We start from the raw sequence: 18,415 nt of genomic DNA, 5'->3' as shown, positions 1-18,415 counted from the left end.
GTGGTGGAGTAACGGTGTTAAATGGGGTGCCACGTATCAACTTCTGGATTTTTTGAATTTTTTTATTTTTATTTTTTGAATTTTTTTTATTTTTTATTAATTTTTTTAAAATTTTTAAAAAAATTATATTTTTGCCACGTGTCAAGCTGACATAGTGCCACATGGCAGTGACAGTGCCACGTGTCACTATTTGGGAGGTGTCATTTTCTCATTCTCAATTTGGTCCCTGTATTTTATCTTTTGTCTCAATTTAGTCCCAATTTTTGTAAAAATTATGCAATTTCGTCCCCCTCCAAATTGAAACAAAAATTATAAAATGTTATACAAATATTTTTATTAAATTTGATTTTTTTTATTCAAATTGATATTTTTATTATATATTTTCAATAAAACCAAGTTTCTTTAAATTTGTTTCACATTAAATTTTACTTAAAATTGTTTTCAAATTTTAAATTTATTTGTTTTTTATTGTTACATAAACTAGTTAATTTTTCTTAAATTATATAATTGTTATTTTTATACTAACTAAAATATTTGTATAGAAATTATTGAATTTTACACATTTTAAAAATATACAATTATTTAAAATATAAATTCAAATAAAAAACAATATTAAAGTATAATGTAATAAAATATCAATATAATTTAGGAATTTTTTTATTAACATTATTTTCTATTAACAACTTTAAAACAATTTTAAATAAAGTTTAACGTAAAATATAAATTAAAATAAACTTAATCTTGTTAAAAATATTTACTTGAAATATCAATTTTGATAGAAATATTTGTGCATATTTATATAGAAATGAAATTTGGTTTCAATTTGGAGAGGGACAAAATTGCACAATTTTTACAAAAATTGGGACTAAATTGAGACAAAAAATAAAATACAGGAACCAAATTGAGGATGAGAAAATGACAACTCCCAAATAGTGACACGTGGCACTGTCACTGCCACGTGGCACGATGTTTGCTTAACACGTGACACGATGTTTGCTTGACACGTGGCAAAATTTTAATTTTTTAAAAAAATTTAAAACAATTAATAAAAAATAAAAAAAAATTCAAAAAAAAATTCAAAAAAAATTCAAAAAATCCAGAAGCTGACACGTGGCACCCCATTTAACACCATTACTCCACCACTAACGGAAAGGACTTGATTGGGTCAAATTTCCCAAAATAGGGACCAGATTGAGATAAAAAATAATTGATGGACCAAATTCAAATTTTGCTACGAAAATGGGGACTAAAAGTATAATTTAACCTTAATAATTTGCTTCAATGACCAAGCCATGTCTCCTTTTCAATTTCTCAACCCAATGCTGAAATTTTAAAGTAAATGAAACCAATTTGACCTAAATTTTAATTAGCTTTAAATATATTTGTAGTTCTTAAACTTTGACGCAAAATTAGGATTCTTTTGTGTTCTAAATTTTGATACATTTTGATCTCAAATTTTAAAAAATAAATGAATATAATCATTTTTAATTCAGCTACGTTAAATTTTATTGACATGTCAAACGCAATTCAAGTTAACATTTAAATTCTTTACATCTTTTAATACGTTTCGACTTCCATGTCAACTGAAAATATTATTTAATACGCTCAAAACAATTAACATCGTTGAGTTAAAAAAATTATATCCATTTATTTATTAAGTTTGAAACCAAAATATATCAAAATTTAGAATTATGACGAATTTTAATTTTATGTTCAAGTTTGCAAACTAAAAAAAATTTAACTTTTTTAATTATTAATAAAAAAATAGTTAAATTAATTAATTCCATAATTATCTTAAAATTCACACAAGAGAATATAAATATACAATTTAAAATTCAAGGGTAAACACTTTTGGTTTTATCTTATACTATCATTATAGGATCCTAAAGATTAAAACTAACCATTAATGCACTTAAAATATTTGAAAACCAAGTCCATTTCTCTTTTAAACTTCTTTATCAAGTTAGAAAAAAACATTTCTCTAATAAGTTAAATAATCCATTATGATTGAAACAAATTTACATTTTTTTTACCACAATCATGGCCACATCAATTCCTAAATTTTTACAAAATATTGTGACTATATTAATGTCTAAAACCAAATGTACTACAAGCTACTAATATATTTATAGTTATATTTATTATTCTTGTTAGTATACATTTTAGATAAGCGATGTGGAGCATTTGTTAAAAGATTAACCTCTATTCTTCCTAATCATCAACTATCATACACAAATCACGCACAACCCAAACACAAAACAAAACCAAACCAAAGAAGAGAGACAATAACAATGAGCAACAGATCTGTCCCTTAAACGGTCACGGATAGTCGGAATCGTATTCATTTATGGGTGAGTTTCAATCGATTTCGGATGCTGCACTATCGATTTGGGTGTTGCCGTTTCGCATTCTTTTCCTTCTTTTTTCTTTTTCCACTGCGAACGATATCTCAGTGTCATTCGCTCCATTCCATTTTGTTGCGAAGTCAATTTTGTATCCTAACTTCCACCTAACAATTGTTGCATACTCCACCGAGTTTGCATGCTTTGCTTTAAGTCCACAGTTTTACTGCATTGGGCATCTGTTCTTATTTGGTTTGTTTTTTAAGTTTTTGATTTGATTCCTTGAGTTGCGGTTCAATTGGGGTTGTGCAATTGCGGGTAAATTTGGTTTTTTATTTGATCAATCTATTGTTGTTTGTGAAATATGATATTTTTTGAATGTGAATGTTTGTTTTTTTATTTTGTTAATTTGTTGTTGTTGTTGTGAAATATGGTATTTTTGAACGTGAAAGTTTATGGTTTTTATTGGTGGAATTTGGAGAATGAGGGAGGATTGGGGATATGTGATTTTGACCATGCGTGTCTGAATTTTGTTGTTTGGATTTTCAGGTGCATGTGGTGTAGTTTTTGTCTAAGGCTTCCAGGAGTTGCTGCTGAGAATGGCTGACGTGGCAGGTCTAGTTGAGGCATCGGGATCGAGATTCACTTCATTGGAGCTTATTGGGCAGGGATCGTTTGGAGACGTCTATAAAGCGTATGTGTTAGTTTTAGGACTGGTATCATGAGACCTGCCGACTTAAACTGACTTTGCCAATTGAGTTTAAATCATAGTAGTTTTATATGCACATTGCTTGCTCATTGGGGTAATGAATATTTTTTGTGTAGGGATTTCTTTCTTGTTTCTTCAGGTGGAATAATGTTAAGCATTATTTTGTTAATAAAATTCTTAATCTTGTTCTTTAGATGCTTATTTGATAAATGGTACTGAGGTGTATGAAATCTAGATTTGATGATTGTGTGAATGAAGTGTCATTAATGGATGCAAACATTATATAAACATTACTGTAAAATGAACTGGAGGGAAATTTGGATAATAGTTTTTGTTGTAAAGAAAATGTATACTATGGTATCTGATCAAGGGTTAGTTTGAATTCTTTCTCCTGAATTCGTCAAATAAGCATGAAGATAAGCCGTAGAGAATGGACTGAAAGTAAAACCGAGCCTCATTTTTAAGAGCAAGAGTCTAATTGCAACTGTCTGCTACTTGAAAGAAGTAAATCAAGTGTTTTGTTCATTTTTGATAATTGATAAGTGGTTTTAAATGTTACTAAAAACAACAATGACAGAAGTTTTTTCTATTATATGAGGTTGGCTACATGAATCAGATATCCAAAACCAATTCTTTACTCAGGATCTCAGGCTATTAAATTATAGATACTTTTTAATGGTTTCACTTAGAGCCTTGCTTGGTCTATTGGGCTACCCTTCATTTGATCAACTCTTCTAATTGAAGTTTGTGTTAATCTTCTGGTAATAAGTACAAACGATGTTACAGACATTTTTTAACCAACTTTTCCTAATAGATATCTTTCAAATTTCTCTCTAAGGCATGGGTTCCCAATTTTTTTCCCTATGTGATTGCTTTTCAAATACAGCATCCTCATCTATTATACTCTCACATTCTTGTTGGCCTTTCATCACCGATTACTGAACATGTATTGTATAGTCTCGCATGTCTATACTTTAAAGCATTCCTTTTAAAGCAGCACCTGTTAATCACAAGTAAAGCTCGAAGCTTTTATCTGTTTCAACTTCTTAGTTGCTTTGTATGATAGATTTGGGACATCTAAACTGTATTACTTACTTTTGGTGTATATGATACCCATAGATAATCTTCAAGGTAATGATAGAGCATGTCTTGCTGAATTTTCATGTACTGTGTTTTTTGTTTCCAGTTAAATCAAAACTGAGATTCCAGGGGTTTTCTCCATATATTTAGTTTACCATTTATTTTCTCTCTTGACCCTTCCACTAGAACTAGATCTAATGCAAAAAAATGTGTATGGAGGCATTGTATCCTGGATATGCTGAATATGAATGTCCAAAACTATGGTAAAAATGCAAGGGTTGTGTAAACCTATACAACACATAAGCATGGTCTATCCATGCAATGTTACAGACATTTGACAAAGTTTAACAGTTCTTATTTATTGCCTTACTCTATCCTCTTCTTTTATATGGGTTTGTCATTATTATCCTTGTGAAAGTTTGCAACAAAGTACAACATGGATTGTTAATATAAAACGAAGGATATATGTCCTTTTCAGATCAGTTTCACTTCTTAACTTTTCCATTATTATAACAATTTCTTATGTTTGTTTTCATATTCATTTTCTTTTACTGTTTGTATTTGTTTAGAATTTAAAGTGACACGTACAGTCTAGAGCATTATTCTCTGCATATATACCTAGAAAATTCATTGCTGGCTTCTTAACATGGCATGTCTAGTTCTGAGAGCTACATCTTGGTGGCTGCGTAGCTAAGTGTTTATGTTTTGCAAGCTTTTAGTAGTTAATAGTTGTATTTGAGTAACTATTTTTTTTTATGGAGTTAACAGTGTTATTGAAACTAGAATTCACAAGTCATGACCAGTGGAAATTCTTATGTTTTGCAAACTAAAATCCTGTTTGTGTTTACTTATTTCAGATCTGTTCAGAGAAAATATCTGATAATAGAATTTTACTGGCAATGATAAAAAAAAATCTACTGTTGCAAGTGTGTGGATATTGTTTATATAATCAAGAGAAACAAAATAATAATAAATGAATACGTCTAGAAACATTCACTAGATTGTTTGTTTTTTGTTGTCGGTCATCGTTGTAACATAACAAAATGTTTAAATGACATGGTCTAACTAGTTTGTTAAATATAGAAAAGAAAGAAACAATGAGCTGAACCCGTGTGTCTGAGACAGCACGGATGTTTTATTTATATTGAGAAAAAAGAGTCTACATAATGAGTAGAGGATATCCTCTAATAATAAGTATATGATGCGGGAGTAAATAAAAATGTTCCCAATAAGACATGTATAATCTAGATATTCTTGATTTTATAGGATCAGTTCCTTATTTCTATAATTATAACATAGTTATTATTCTTTGAACATCTTTTATTTACTGGCTTTAAGTTAGACATGGATAATGAGTTGTCTGTCTCTTTGTTATACTGTCTTATCTCCAGGTTTGATAGGGAGCTCAACAAAGAAGTCGCCATCAAAGTGATTGACTTGGAAGAATCGTAAGTCTGTTGTCCCCCTTCTATTATTTTTTTATGAATGTTTTAGTTCTTGGAACTGCTGAGGAGTGGTTACCAATTTCATAGTAATCAGAACCTTAGAATTTTGAGAACACATTTCATTACATTATTAAAGATTGTCTGTCTATTAGAATTTTATGTTAATAACACTAGGAAAATCTAACTAGTCAATCCTGGAGAGGGGCACGGAGCAGCCACCCTGCCGAAACACTATTGCTGGATGACAGCAATTGCAAAGTCAAAAAACCAATATAGGTAAACTGATACACTTGGAGAACTCACCCTTATGAAGCTAGTTATTTAGAGGGGAGAATCAGACACTTAAATACTCTACGGAGCATCTCAGACTACTTGGTTCTTAGGAACCTCATAATTCCTAAGTCCCCATCATAATAATTTTATATCACACACATGCAAATATTGAAAAATATAAAAAATGCATAAATTTAAAGAGTAAAGACATACACATAATGAAAATAATCACAATCCATTGTCATTGCCATGCCATTCAAATCCAATACTAGAAAAGGCTAATTGTCATAGTTAATAAATAGTTATCATACCGAAATAACAAGTCCAATTTTTGGTATTAAAGAGGAGCTGGGAATAGTGTCACGTACAAAAACTTTTAAAGGGGCTGAAATTTGCAGGCCTCATCTAGCAGTGACAACAACACTAGAAAGGAGGTGATTGGTACAACATACGACTCAAAGATAGGAGGAAATTCAGTAATAGGTATGATGAACCAGGATCAAGAAGCATTCCTTACCCTGAATATCTCAGAAGAAGAGAGGAGGGAAGGTGTTTTCATTGTGAAGGGGCATACAGTCCAAGGCATCGTTGTCTGGAAAAGAATTTGAGGATTATCATATTGGTAGAAGAAAAGGGATATGGAGAAGTAGGAGTGAGAAGGAGGGAGAATGAGGAGTATTTGGATAATTGTGAAGAAGAATTCGTTGATTTTGAACATCAGCACATAGCAAGAGGTTTGACCCAATCCCACACTATGAAGCTACAATGAATGATGAAGGGAAGATCGGTGTTGATATTGATAGATAGTGTCTGATCTGGTAACTCTTCTAGGTTTGAGAGTGGAAACAACTTCATCCTACTGTGTATGATTAAGAGATAGGAATAGGAAACAAACAAGTGGATGCTGTAGGGAAGTAGAGGTGCAGCTGGAGAAGTATGTTGTTAAGGAGACCTTTTTCTTATTTGATTGAGGAGGGGTGGATTTGATTTTAGGGGTAGCTTGGTTTGCCACTCTGCATGATGTTAAGGTGAATTAGAAGACTTTAAATATGAGTTTTAGCACACGAGGTCAGCTGGTTCAGATTAAAAGTGACCCAGCTTTAGCAAAAACATTAGTAACCCCACAAGCGTTGATGAAAAACAGAAATAGAAGCTGTATCAATATTGTGGGAGGTAAGAGCCGCAAAACAAAACACAGGTAATGATATGACAAATGGTTTAACGGATAATCAACAAGCAAAACTGAATTTAATGTTGATGGAATGTGAGGAAGGAACCTCAAGAAGTGCCACCTTATAGAGAATAGATCATAAAATCTCAATCAAGTCCAAGATAGACCCTATAAATGTCAGACCTTAAGGATATCCTCACTTGTTGAAAATGGAGATTGTTGGAAGTCTCACATCGACTAGAGATAAGGCTAATTCACAATATATAAGTGAGGTGCAAACCTCACCTTACAAGCCGGTTTTGTGGGGTTGAGTTAGGCTTAAAGCCCACTTCTAACATGGTATCAGAGCTGGAATCATATAGTAAACCTTTTCCAGGAGAGTTTTTGATATACTTTAATATGCGAATGACTGCATTCCAATGTTCTTCACATGGGGAATTAAGGAATTGACTCACCACGCTAACAACAAAGAAAATATCAGGACGAGTAACAGTAAGATAATTCAACTTTCCAACTAATCGTCTATACTGTTCAGGATCTTAGAAAGGCTCCCCGAGTTTAGGTAGAAGTTTAATATTAGGATCCATGGGTGTTTCTACAGCTTTAGAATTCATTAACCCAGTTTTCTCCAGAATATCCAATGCATATTTCCTTTGAGATATGACAATACCACTATTGGATTGTGCTACTTCAATACCCAAGAAATGCTTGAGTTTTCCAAGATCTTTGGTCTGAAAATGACGACAAAGATTTTGTTTTAAGAGGGAGATGCCAAGGTTGTCGCTTCCTGTGAGAACAATGTCATCAACATATACTATTAAGTAGATACATCCAGCACTGGAGTGACGATAAAAAATTGAATGATCCACTTCACTGCGAGACATGCCAAATTGTTGAACAACACTACTAAATTTTCCAAACCAGGCCCGAGGAGACTGTTTTAGGCCATATAAAGATTTGTGAAGACGACAAACCAATCCAAAAGACTCCCCTTGAGCAACAAAACCTGGAGGTTGCTCCATATAAATTTCTTCATTCAAATCGCCATTGAGGAATGCATTTTTGACATCAAGTTGGTGAAGAGGCCATTGGCGAAGAGCAGCCATGACAATGAATAAGCGAACAAATGCCATCTTGACCATTGGAGAAAAAGTATCACCATAATCCAAACCAAAGATCTGTGTGTAACCTTTGGCAACAAGGCGAGCTTTGAGACGGTCAATAGTACCATCAGGGTCAACTTTGATAGCATAGACCCACCTGCAACCAACAACAGATTTTCCGGATGGTAATCGGACAAGATCCCATGTTCCACTATGCCTGAGAGCACTCACTTCATCAAGCATGGCCTGACGCCAACCAGGGTGGACTAATGCATCACCTAAAGATTTTGGAATTGACAAAGAGGAAATAGACGAAAGGCATGTATAGAAAGATAGAGAGATTCTATGATAACTCAAAGCAGCATAATGAGGGGAATGATTACGGGTAGAACGCATACCTTTACGAAGGGCAATGGGAAGATCAAACTCAGTTGTTGGAACCGGAGGAGACAAATAACTCGGCACTTGATGTGTGTCATGTGTTGGTGGTTGGCAACGGTGTCTTCTGCTATAAACCTGAAGAGGTGGTCTATCCGCAATAGGTACACTCGGAGGTGGCTGAGGAGAATCCGAGGTGGCACTGGAAGTGGGCACACTAGGAGGATCACACACAACAGGGATATCTATAGTAGTAGATGGTGGCTCACAACGAGAAGAGGGGTGTGTGAAGTAAAAAGAAGACTCGTTAAAGGTGACATTAGCGGAGATAAAATGACGGTTGAGGGAAGGAGAGAAACACTTATACCCTTTTTGTGAGCGGGGGAATCCTAAGAAGACACATTTGTGTGCTCTCGGAGACAACTTATCCAAGCCAGGACTAAAATCATGAACAAAACATGTGGACCCAAAGGCTTTAAGAGGTAAAGGGTGAAGAGGGTCGTGAGGAAATAAAATAGAATGAGGAACTTGGTTATGCAAGACTGAAGAAGGCATGCGATTAATAAAATAACAAGCAGTAAGAACCGCATCACCCCAAAAATGTGAAGGAACTGCATAATGAATTAAAAGAGTGTGAGTTGTTTCAATAAGGTGCCTATTCTTGTGCTCAGCCACTCCATTTTGTTGGGGTGTATAAGCGCATGATGTTTGATGAAGAATGCCCTGAGAAGCCATAAAATGTTTGAAGGATTGAGAGAGATATTCACGACCATTATCACTCCGCAAATTTCGAATAGAAATCCCAAACTGTGTTTTAATTTCATGAACAATGATTGAAAAATAGAGAACAACTCAGAATGATTTTTCATTAAATATAACCAAGTACATCTTGAATAATCATCAATAAAAGTAACAAAATACTGAAAAGCTAAGGTAGACTTAACACGACTAGGTTCCCAAATGTCTGAATGAACTAATGTAAAAGGGGACAAAGCCCGTTGTGAGACACTACAAGGAAAAGAACTACGACTATGCTTTCCTAATTGACAAGACTCACACGACAAACTAGATAACTTGGACAAGCTGGGGACAAGTTGTTGCAGTTTGGCAAGGCTGGGATGACCAAATTGTGCATGAAGAAGGGATGGTGATTCCATAACACAACGTGAGACAAGAAATTAGTGGGTGGTCCGTTAGCGGCCCGATATCGGGTAGAACAGAATGTCCAAGAAAGTTCGCTAGGATAGACTCTAACTTGGCTCTGATATCATGTTAGAAGTGAGTTTTAAGCCTAACTCAACCCCACAAAACCGGTTTTGTGGGGTTGAGTTAGGCTTAAAGCCCACTTCTAACAGAGATTGAGAAATATGTAGGGGAAATGTTGAGATAAAGGGGTCATCAGGCCTAACAATTGCCCTTATTCCAGCCCACTTATTTTAGTCAAGAAAAAAGATGTGAGTTGGAAGTTTTGTATAGATTACCGAGGATTGAATAAGGCAAAAATTCCTGACAAATTACCTATCCTCGGTCATAGAGGAATTACTTGATGAGTTGCACTGAGCTCTTTTTCTCTTTGAAAGTGGATTTGAGAGTCTAACATCATCAAATTCGCATTCAAATATTCAGATGACAGCTTTTCGGACACATCATGGACATTGTAAATTTTTTGTGATGCCATTTTGAGTAATGAATGCACCAGCCACGTTTCAATGTGCCATTAACACAATTCTGCACCCATATCTAAGGAAGTTTGTTCTAGTTTTTTCTTTTTTTTTTATGACATACTAGTTTTCTCTCCCTATTTCATCACAGATCTTATTAACATCGTATAATTGCTGTGTTGCATTCAGAATCTGTATGCATTTCTTTCGCACTACTTCCTAATTTGTATTTCCTCTCTTTTTGTCACTTGACAGGGAGGATGAAATTGATGATATCCAGAAGGTATAATGATTTTGTAGATTACTTGTACTTTCATTTTCTGTACTCAAATAAACATGTTTTGATTTAGTTTACTATTTTTCAGGAAATTGCTGTTTTGTCTCAATGTCGATGTCCATACATTACTGAGTATTATGGTGCCTATCTCAATCAAACAAAACTTTGGATAATAATGGAATACATGGCTGGTGGTTCAGTTGCTGATCTAGTAGGTTACTTCTGTTTCAATTGCTTCTATATGTTCAGTGCATGAAAATTGAAATTGATGTATGTCAGAATCATCCTTTAATGAAACTTCCCCTGCTTATCCATGAACTGTGATATATTTTTTACTTTTTTTATGAAAGAAGAGAATCTGAAGACAAAGAAAATTGCCAAGAATTAGGACTTAGGAGGATAAGATGCCATCCTTTATAAAAAGCCAACCAAATTCTTTGCAGAGAACTAAGAGAAAAAATATTACTTGAATTCTTGGGGCATAATTTCTGACTATAGAAAATAGTTGCCAGCGTGTATAAACATTCAGCATATATCGGAATGTCAATGGTTGTTACTCAGTACTCCATCCTCGTCCAAGTTTCAGATTCCTTTAGAAGTTTGCAGCAGCAGGGGATGTGCAATTTTTAGACTCAAATAGACCAAAGAAAATGATATGCATAAAACTGGACTATAATATTATATATTTGTGTGAAGTTTGATGTTTTCATTGTAATTCTTGTATGATTATAATATAACCTTGTTATTTGTATATGGAAACAGAATTTGTGGATACGCTGGTTGATTTTGTTTGCATGAGTATGGATGTTTATAACTTTTTGTTTCGATATTTTTATCTCATTGGTTATTCTGGGGAGCTTTGTTATCCTTCTTTGTACATTTCGGGTTATTAAATTTTCTATCATTAAAAGCGAGAAAAAAAAAAGTTCATATTTTGAACAGTCAGTTTTTCTGTCGCTGTTTATCATATTTATATCTGCTGACAATAATTTCCAATATGATTTGTATGTTGTATTATTTCTGTGAGGTTAATTCTGGTATTGCTTCTGTAGCTCCAAGCAGGTCATCCCCTTGATGAAATGTCAATTGCTTGCATTCTACGTGACTTGCTGCATGCTGTTGATTATCTACACAGTGAAGGGAAAATTCACAGAGACCTTAAAGGTCAGCAACAACCCCATCCCCTTTGAATTTCTTTCTCCTTGTCCGTATGTAGTTATGGGGTTTCTTTTTGTTTTGTATTAGCTTTACAATTGACAGTATTTACATGTCTATTATGCAGCTGCAAACATTTTATTGTCTGAGAATGGTGATGTAAAGGTACGTTATATACTGAAAGAGGTTATATCCAATTTGTTTATTATATAGAACTTCACTGAAAAATGATGCACTTAATAATTTGAGATGGGGACTTACATACAAGTGGAATGTCACCAGGTAGCAGATTTTGGCGTTTCTGCACAGTTAACAAGGACTATATCAAGGAGAAAGGTAAACATATTTCATTGAAGTCAATTCAACATGGATGGGTTATTCATATAGTATTTTTTTCATATTTAGATTAAAATTTATGTAAGTTATTTTATGCTTGATGATCTTAATATTAACTTCTTAATCTCCTTTCAAGAGCACAAAATATTTCTTTTTTCCAATTGGATAATCAAATTGAATGTGTAGACTCCCAAAGTAAGGAATTGTGGTGCAGGATATTTTGTGTAATTTGAGTTGGGCACTCTGAATTTCAAGTTGCTAGTTTTTCTTATATCGGCTGCATGTTTCTGTCATAACCCTCACTGCATTTAAGGCTTTGTGTGGTTGAAAAACACTACCTGGAATTCTAAATTATTACTCTTCATCTTAGGCTGGATATGCTAACATTTCTTTTATCATAACAGACATTTGTAGGAACGCCATTTTGGATGGCGCCTGAGGTTATTCAGAATACTGATGGATATAATGAAAAGGTTGTAATATATTTATTCTATATATTTTATGTATTGTTTCTCTTTGGTTCTATTTTTCATCTTTATTTTAGTTTCTGCTAATTATTGTTTTCTTAGAATCGTCACAGGAGTGTTCTGTTTATGCAGGCAGATATTTGGTCTTTGGGAATCACTGCTATTGAGATGGCAAAGGGGGAGCCTCCACTAGCCGATCTTCACCCGATGAGAGTGCTTTTCATCATACCCCGGGAGAATCCTCCACAGGTTGTGTTCTTTAGTATCAATCTAGTCAAACTTTCTAGTTTTGAACCATTTAAGTTTCTTGAGCTTTTTCAAACCCGGATGTTATTTTTTCCATCATAGCAGTCGACATTTAATCTCATTTTCTTCAGCTAGATGATCACTTTTCCCGTCCAATGAAAGAATTTGTCGCATTGTGCTTAAAGAAGGTTCCTGCCGAGGCAAGTGTCAATGCTTTTCATACACTTATTATTTCATTTTCTTTAGTTTTGTTGGGTATAGTTGTAATGAAAAGGTTCTTCTTTATGAGTCCAATTGAGTGAAATGATTTATTTATGGATTGTACGAGAGCACCCATATGATATTCCTTTTTTATACTGAATCTGCTTTTCTAGAACATTTAATTTTTTGGGGGAAAAGGTAATAATAAACAGTATTTACTGAAATATTTCGTTTACTGTAACAAGAATAACAGAACTATTGATTTATATTTTCCCTATTGAAATGTCAACTTGATGTAATGTATTATTTAGTTTTCCCTAATTAGAAGCTTTTTAGACTAGCTTGGAATCGAACTGGTGAAGTTGATCTCTCTCTGTCAGGCTCTTAATTCCCCCCTTTTAATGGATTCAATTCCAGAGGCCAAGTGCTAAGGAACTTTTGAAGGACCGTTTTATTCGGAATGCTAGGAAGAGTTCAAAGCTTGCAGAAAGAATAAGGTGTGAATCATTGATAAAGGTCTCGCTATATTTCATACACGTAATTGTGTCTAATTTTGCTTTTGCATATTAATTTCATCCGCCCTTTGTTCTTTCATGTTATATTTTCTTAAACTAATACTATATCTCGGAAAAAGTAAATAATGAGACAAAATTAATTTCTGAAATCCTTTTTCTATGCAACTTTAGCATGTTGTCCATCAAAAATTTAAAATTAAGTATTATTCCCAGCTTGTGGTTTACATGATCATGCTTTGTGATTATGTTATAGAGAACGTCCAAAATACCAAATAAAGGAAGAAGATCTGGAAACACCTAGAAAGGCCTCAAGAGGGATAGGGGAAGGATCAGATACTGTAAAAGTGGCTAGAGATGTCAGAGGTGAAGAAAATAATCGATCCAGGTAGGTTAACTGTTGGCTACTAGTTTTTAGTTTACATATTGAATTTTTTACGGACTATTTCTAATTTGCAGTGATCAGGGTAAAACCCTGAAAAGTGCTGGATGGGACTTCAATATTGGTGGATCACAGGGTACTGGAACCTTTCGTAATGTTTCTCGACCACCTCAGTTTAGAGAGAAGAAAGCTGAAGCTTCACATAATCAGTTAACCCAAAGAAAAGCTCCTGAGAGTGGTTATCAAGGGGGACCTGCTAATAGAAGGGCACTTAGTGAGTCACTTGAAAGTTCCTCTGGAAGAGATCGAGTTCCCCACCATGTTGAGCATCGGGACAATCACACTGAAGATGTAAATGACTTACTTTTCGTGTCCGTCTTTGTCAAATACGTTAACCTAATCAATTGAATGATATATTTAGCGGCCACATCTTTATAAAACATTGAATGCATGATCGAATGCTTAACCAGTTAACTCTAAATAATTATCTGATGAGCTTTCTTTATTTGAGCTGAAACTGATAATTTTCTGTACAGCCAATGTTTCTCCTCATTCAGCAGCATGAACAGCAGTTAAATTGTCTGTAGTGGTATAATTATTTGGAGAATTCATCTCGATAGTGTTATTTGAAATGTGCCAATCATGAAGTATTGATGGAGTTCCTATTAACTTGTTGAACTATCATTTTGAACGACCTGGACAGCTTTGACCTTCTGAAAATTTCAATTTGCAGGATGAATTATCCGGAAATGGATCAGGAACTGTTGTTATTCGATCTCCAAAAGGGTCAAGGTCATCTGTATTCGGTGACCAGAGCTCTCAAGTATGTTTAAGCTGTGTTACTTTACAATCTGATAATTTCTTCTACCTGTTCTGTATAATCCCAAACTGAGAATTTTAATTAAATGTAGTATAGTAGCAGCCATTCTTCTTTTGATGATGCCTCTACAAGTGGGACTGTTGTTTTACGTGGCCAGCATGATGAGCCTGGTTCTCCACAGCCACTAAGGTCTCGACTAGGACTTAATGACAGAAATTCAAATTCCTCAATGGAAGACAGTTCGGCAAATCTTGCTGAGGTTCTGTTTCTATGATACAAGTTGTAAATAAATTTCCCTTGCGTGTTGATTAATTTAGATCACATGAGCCTCCCTCTTTCTTATGTATAGGTTTCGTTCCGTTATGTAGTAGATTTATTTGTGGTACATTCTTAGACTATTTCTTAAACACATGTGTCCAAAAAAATTTCTTTTTGTTCAATTGTAATGTATTGTGAAACTTTGTGATTACTTATTCAAATTGATATTTTTCTTATAAGCACTATTTTCCCACCTGTTTGTCTTCACAGGCAAAGGCTGCTATCCAAGGAGGGCTCAGGAAAGTGGGTTCTCGAGAAAGATTGGCCCGAGGAAAAATCAACAATGATAGACAGGAGGACAAGAAAGATGGAAAGGCTAGCAGCTTTGATTCTTCAAGGTACATCCACAGCAATGGAGCTAGTAACTTTTCTGTTGCTGAGTTAAAAATGTCTTTATACATTCTTTAGGGATTTCTTATTCAGACTTCGTGCGAACATGATTCACACAGGGGCATGTCAAGATCACATCATGCTAATAATGATGAAGGAAGTGCTAAAATAATGTCATCCTCTGTGCCATTATCTGCTTTACTTGTTCCTTCATTAAAAGAGGTAAATTTGTACATATATTCCATTTTTTCGTTCATAATAAGTTTTAAATCCAAATAGAGCATCCTATACTGTTAGCATTGCTCCTCAATATTCCATAATTAAATCTTTCATATATTAATTATTTATAGTTTTGAGTACAATGCACACAGGCTTTACTTTTATTGAAAATTCATTATTACTATTAATTTCCTACATGATGACTTATTGTACTAAGGCTTGAGATTACAACCCCAGAGTGAAGTTGTATATGAAGAAACTACTATATTATTCTTTGGGTACTAGAAAAAATTGTTATGGCCTGCGTTTGTTATGCAGGCCATTGCTGATGATCCAGAAGGGGCAGTTTTGCGGGCAGTTATCAATTCTTTAATAAACATGGAGGGCTCAAAACCTAAATCCTGTGAAGCTCTTCTCAGACAGTTGCTTCAGCGATTGGCAAGGTTTGCCTTCTGTTCAAGTTATTTAGAAAATCCAAAAAAATAAAAGTATATGCATCTCATTCTCTTGTGGTGCAGTTCAAAGGAAGATTCATTGAAGGACCTGCAGCGGCTAGCAGGGGAACTATTCAGCAAGACCAAGTCCGCTGAAGAAACCCGAAATGCACAGGCTGATAACAGGAAAAAACAACAAAGCAAGGAATATAATCCTAATAGCAATTTAAGTCCACTAGCAAGATTTCTTCTATCAAGGTTTGTGGAAGTTATCATTTTAACATTTTTTCTTTTAATAACTATTCTTAAAAGTAGTACTAGTTATGTAATGGTTCACTTTTTCATAACACTCGTTCTCTCTTTATATTCACATTATACTGCATTGAATATGCTTATGAATGATCTGGTTCTTTGTTTGACAGATGGCAAGGCCAAACCTCCCGAGATCTAAACTCATCTTAAGGAGAGTTAGAAGATATCATTTTGTGTTAGTCTCTATTTATGCATTTTTTTCCGATTAATTGTACATATATTATTGTAAGAAATTGTTCTTCTATGTTCTATTAGTTTATTAATAATTATTTATTTTACTTCATTTTTTTTCTCATAGTAATAGTGACAGCAGTGCTGTATAATTTAGAGGGTTTTCAAAGTTACAAGCAAATAGTAAAAGATTCATTGATTTGTATTTTCTAATAGTTGTCTATTTGCAAAGTGGGATACTAAGCAAATACACAAATTATATTGTAAAAGATCTCATTGTTATTGTAGTTCCCTTTGAACAGTCAACAGTTCTGTCCTCTGACAGTTCATCTTTTGAATTTTATTTTCTAAATGTATTTACTTCACTGTTAAGGTTTCCATTGGTTGGAGCAATTTTGCCTATTGGAAAGACTTGGCGAATTATCTTAATATATAGTCGAACAAATGACAACTAATTCTTTTTAAGAATACCCTAACATACATGTAAAATATTTATGGTGACTTTCAATTCAGCAACCATTACTTTGCAAACACTTGCAAACTATTATTTTGCTCAACCTACATGTAGAGAAATGTACTTTTTGAAAAACACATCAAGTGAAGTGAAAAAGAAGTTTGGTTCAGCTGTGTATTGTCATTTCGTTTTGTGTAACCATTAATAACAATATAAAGTCCTGGCAATTCTTTTTCATTCTACTAGCATTTGAAAAACTCTTAAATCATCGTGTCAAAGAAGGGTTTTCTTTTTCCTTTGACGAAGAATTTGAGTTCAATATAAATCTATTATACTTTGTTTAACTGTAGGATGTATAACATAGTGAGTGGTAACTACAGTAGTCATGCATTAAAGATGTTATGGATAAAACGTTAGACTTGGACTTTCAAAATTACCGTGACTTCACTGGTGGCACTTACCACGCTAACAACTATAACTTTGCTATAATAAATTTACTTTGCTTTCGCTATCTGTGTTTAACTTGAAGAGGTAGTGCTGCTGCTTGCTCCATGTTTTTGTTTCTTCATCGCAGCAAGATATGGAGGCTGTAATGTTGGAAAGAGTTCAACTTTTGGAATGGTTGACTTTGGGTTCGGCGACGTTTATGTTGAAGACCTTGTTAGTTGGATATTAAATGCAATACTGAAAGTTATTGGTAAGATATCAAATGTATTAGTAGAAGTTGTTAGAACTTGTTCGAAGGTTCTAGAAATTTTATGTAATTAATACTTTAGGGTTTGAATTTCCTATATACAAAAGTTGATGTGCTGTTTGAAATGAATCAATTAAATAAAATCTTTTTTCTCTCATATCAATTCTTTCAAGTTGGTATCATGACTCTTGATCTTGGGAGTCTAGCTTCTGCATCTTTTCTTTACCATCTTAGTTACAATCCTTTTAGGGTTGTCTGAAGTGCACTCATTCTCTTTAAATATTGGGATTGCTTGCAATGCACCCAACTTGTGGTTCTTTCCGTTCTTTCTTCTTGTTTGTTGTCCACCGGAGTTGCTACCAGACCTTCACCAGAACTTTGTCGGAGCCTCACCGACCTTCGTCGAAATCATGGTTGGAGTTGTCCAAATAACAAAGATCAATAAAAAGATCATGAATTTCTTAAGCTCTTTTTATTATATTTTCAGTCTTAAGTTGATAACAAAGAAGGTTGATCCGCTCTACTAGTTCTGCCATTGTCGACCGTTGGCCACCATTTTACTTTGGTGCAGTCACTAACCACCTCTTTCTATTATGACCACTATGCCACCACGGGTGCCATCTTCATCCATTACGCTTAGCATGTAAAGGTCACATGCCACCTTCCCTTCACTGGAATAACTTTATATTTTCTTCACAAGGATCATTGGACATCCTTCTCCTTGTTTCAACCCTTATCTCTTTGGTTCAAATTTGATTACGAGGCTCTCCACTCCTTCTCATACTCTTCATCCACCATTGTTCGTTGTCTTTTACAATTGGCAATAGTTGTTGTGTGTGTAGATTGTTGTTGTAATTCTGATTGTTGTTGAATTCCTTCTTTTAATATGCCTTCCTTACTCAAAGTGGATACAAACATGTCAATT

At 34.0% G+C, this 18,415-nt stretch overlaps 1 protein-coding gene across 2 annotated transcripts; it reads left to right on the top strand.

The window, feature by feature from the left end:
- Window positions 1–2,181: 2,181 nt before the first annotated feature.
- LOC114183185 (germinal center kinase 1-like) lies at window positions 2,182–16,648 on the top strand. 2 transcript variants are annotated; one of them, XM_028070108.1, is made up of 21 exons: window positions 2,182–2,351; window positions 2,892–3,036; window positions 5,523–5,579; window positions 10,418–10,445; window positions 10,528–10,650; window positions 11,492–11,603; window positions 11,722–11,759; window positions 11,877–11,930; window positions 12,335–12,403; window positions 12,530–12,646; window positions 12,775–12,843; window positions 13,262–13,341; window positions 13,613–13,744; window positions 13,816–14,089; window positions 14,472–14,561; window positions 14,650–14,817; window positions 15,087–15,214; window positions 15,326–15,428; window positions 15,744–15,868; window positions 15,944–16,117; window positions 16,282–16,648. In XM_028070108.1, the coding sequence occupies exons 2-21, from the start codon at window positions 2,942–2,944 to the stop codon at window positions 16,319–16,321; spliced, it is 2,076 nt and encodes a 691-aa protein (XP_027925909.1). In that variant the 5' UTR covers window positions 2,182–2,351; window positions 2,892–2,941; the 3' UTR covers window positions 16,322–16,648. The 2 variants fall into 2 exon arrangements, with proteins under 2 accessions (XP_027925909.1, XP_027925910.1); XM_028070109.1 differs by lacking the exon at window positions 2,182–2,351 and adding an exon at window positions 2,566–2,660.
- The last annotated feature ends 1,767 nt before the right edge of the window (window positions 16,649–18,415 follow it).

The sequence above is a fragment of the Vigna unguiculata genome, chromosome 5 (assembly GCF_004118075.2).
Source record: "Vigna unguiculata cultivar IT97K-499-35 chromosome 5, ASM411807v1, whole genome shotgun sequence".
NCBI classification, from domain to species: Eukaryota; Viridiplantae; Streptophyta; class Magnoliopsida; order Fabales; family Fabaceae; genus Vigna; species Vigna unguiculata.
Note: the sequence above shows the minus strand (reverse complement) of the source record. Positions and strands in the feature narration are given on the sequence as shown.

Bases quoted from the DNA above. Each gene is read 5' to 3' on its own strand.
- LOC114183185 (XM_028070108.1), top strand. From the start codon at position 2,942: ATGGCTGACGTGGCAGGTCTAGTTGAGGCATCGGGATCGAGATTCACT. The intron at 3,037-5,522 runs GTATGTGTTAGT...TCTTATCTCCAG, and splicing joins TTTGGAGACGTCTATAAAGC to GTTTGATAGGGAGCTCAACA. The intron at 11,760-11,876 runs GTACGTTATATA...GAATGTCACCAG, and splicing joins CTGAGAATGGTGATGTAAAG to GTAGCAGATTTTGGCGTTTC.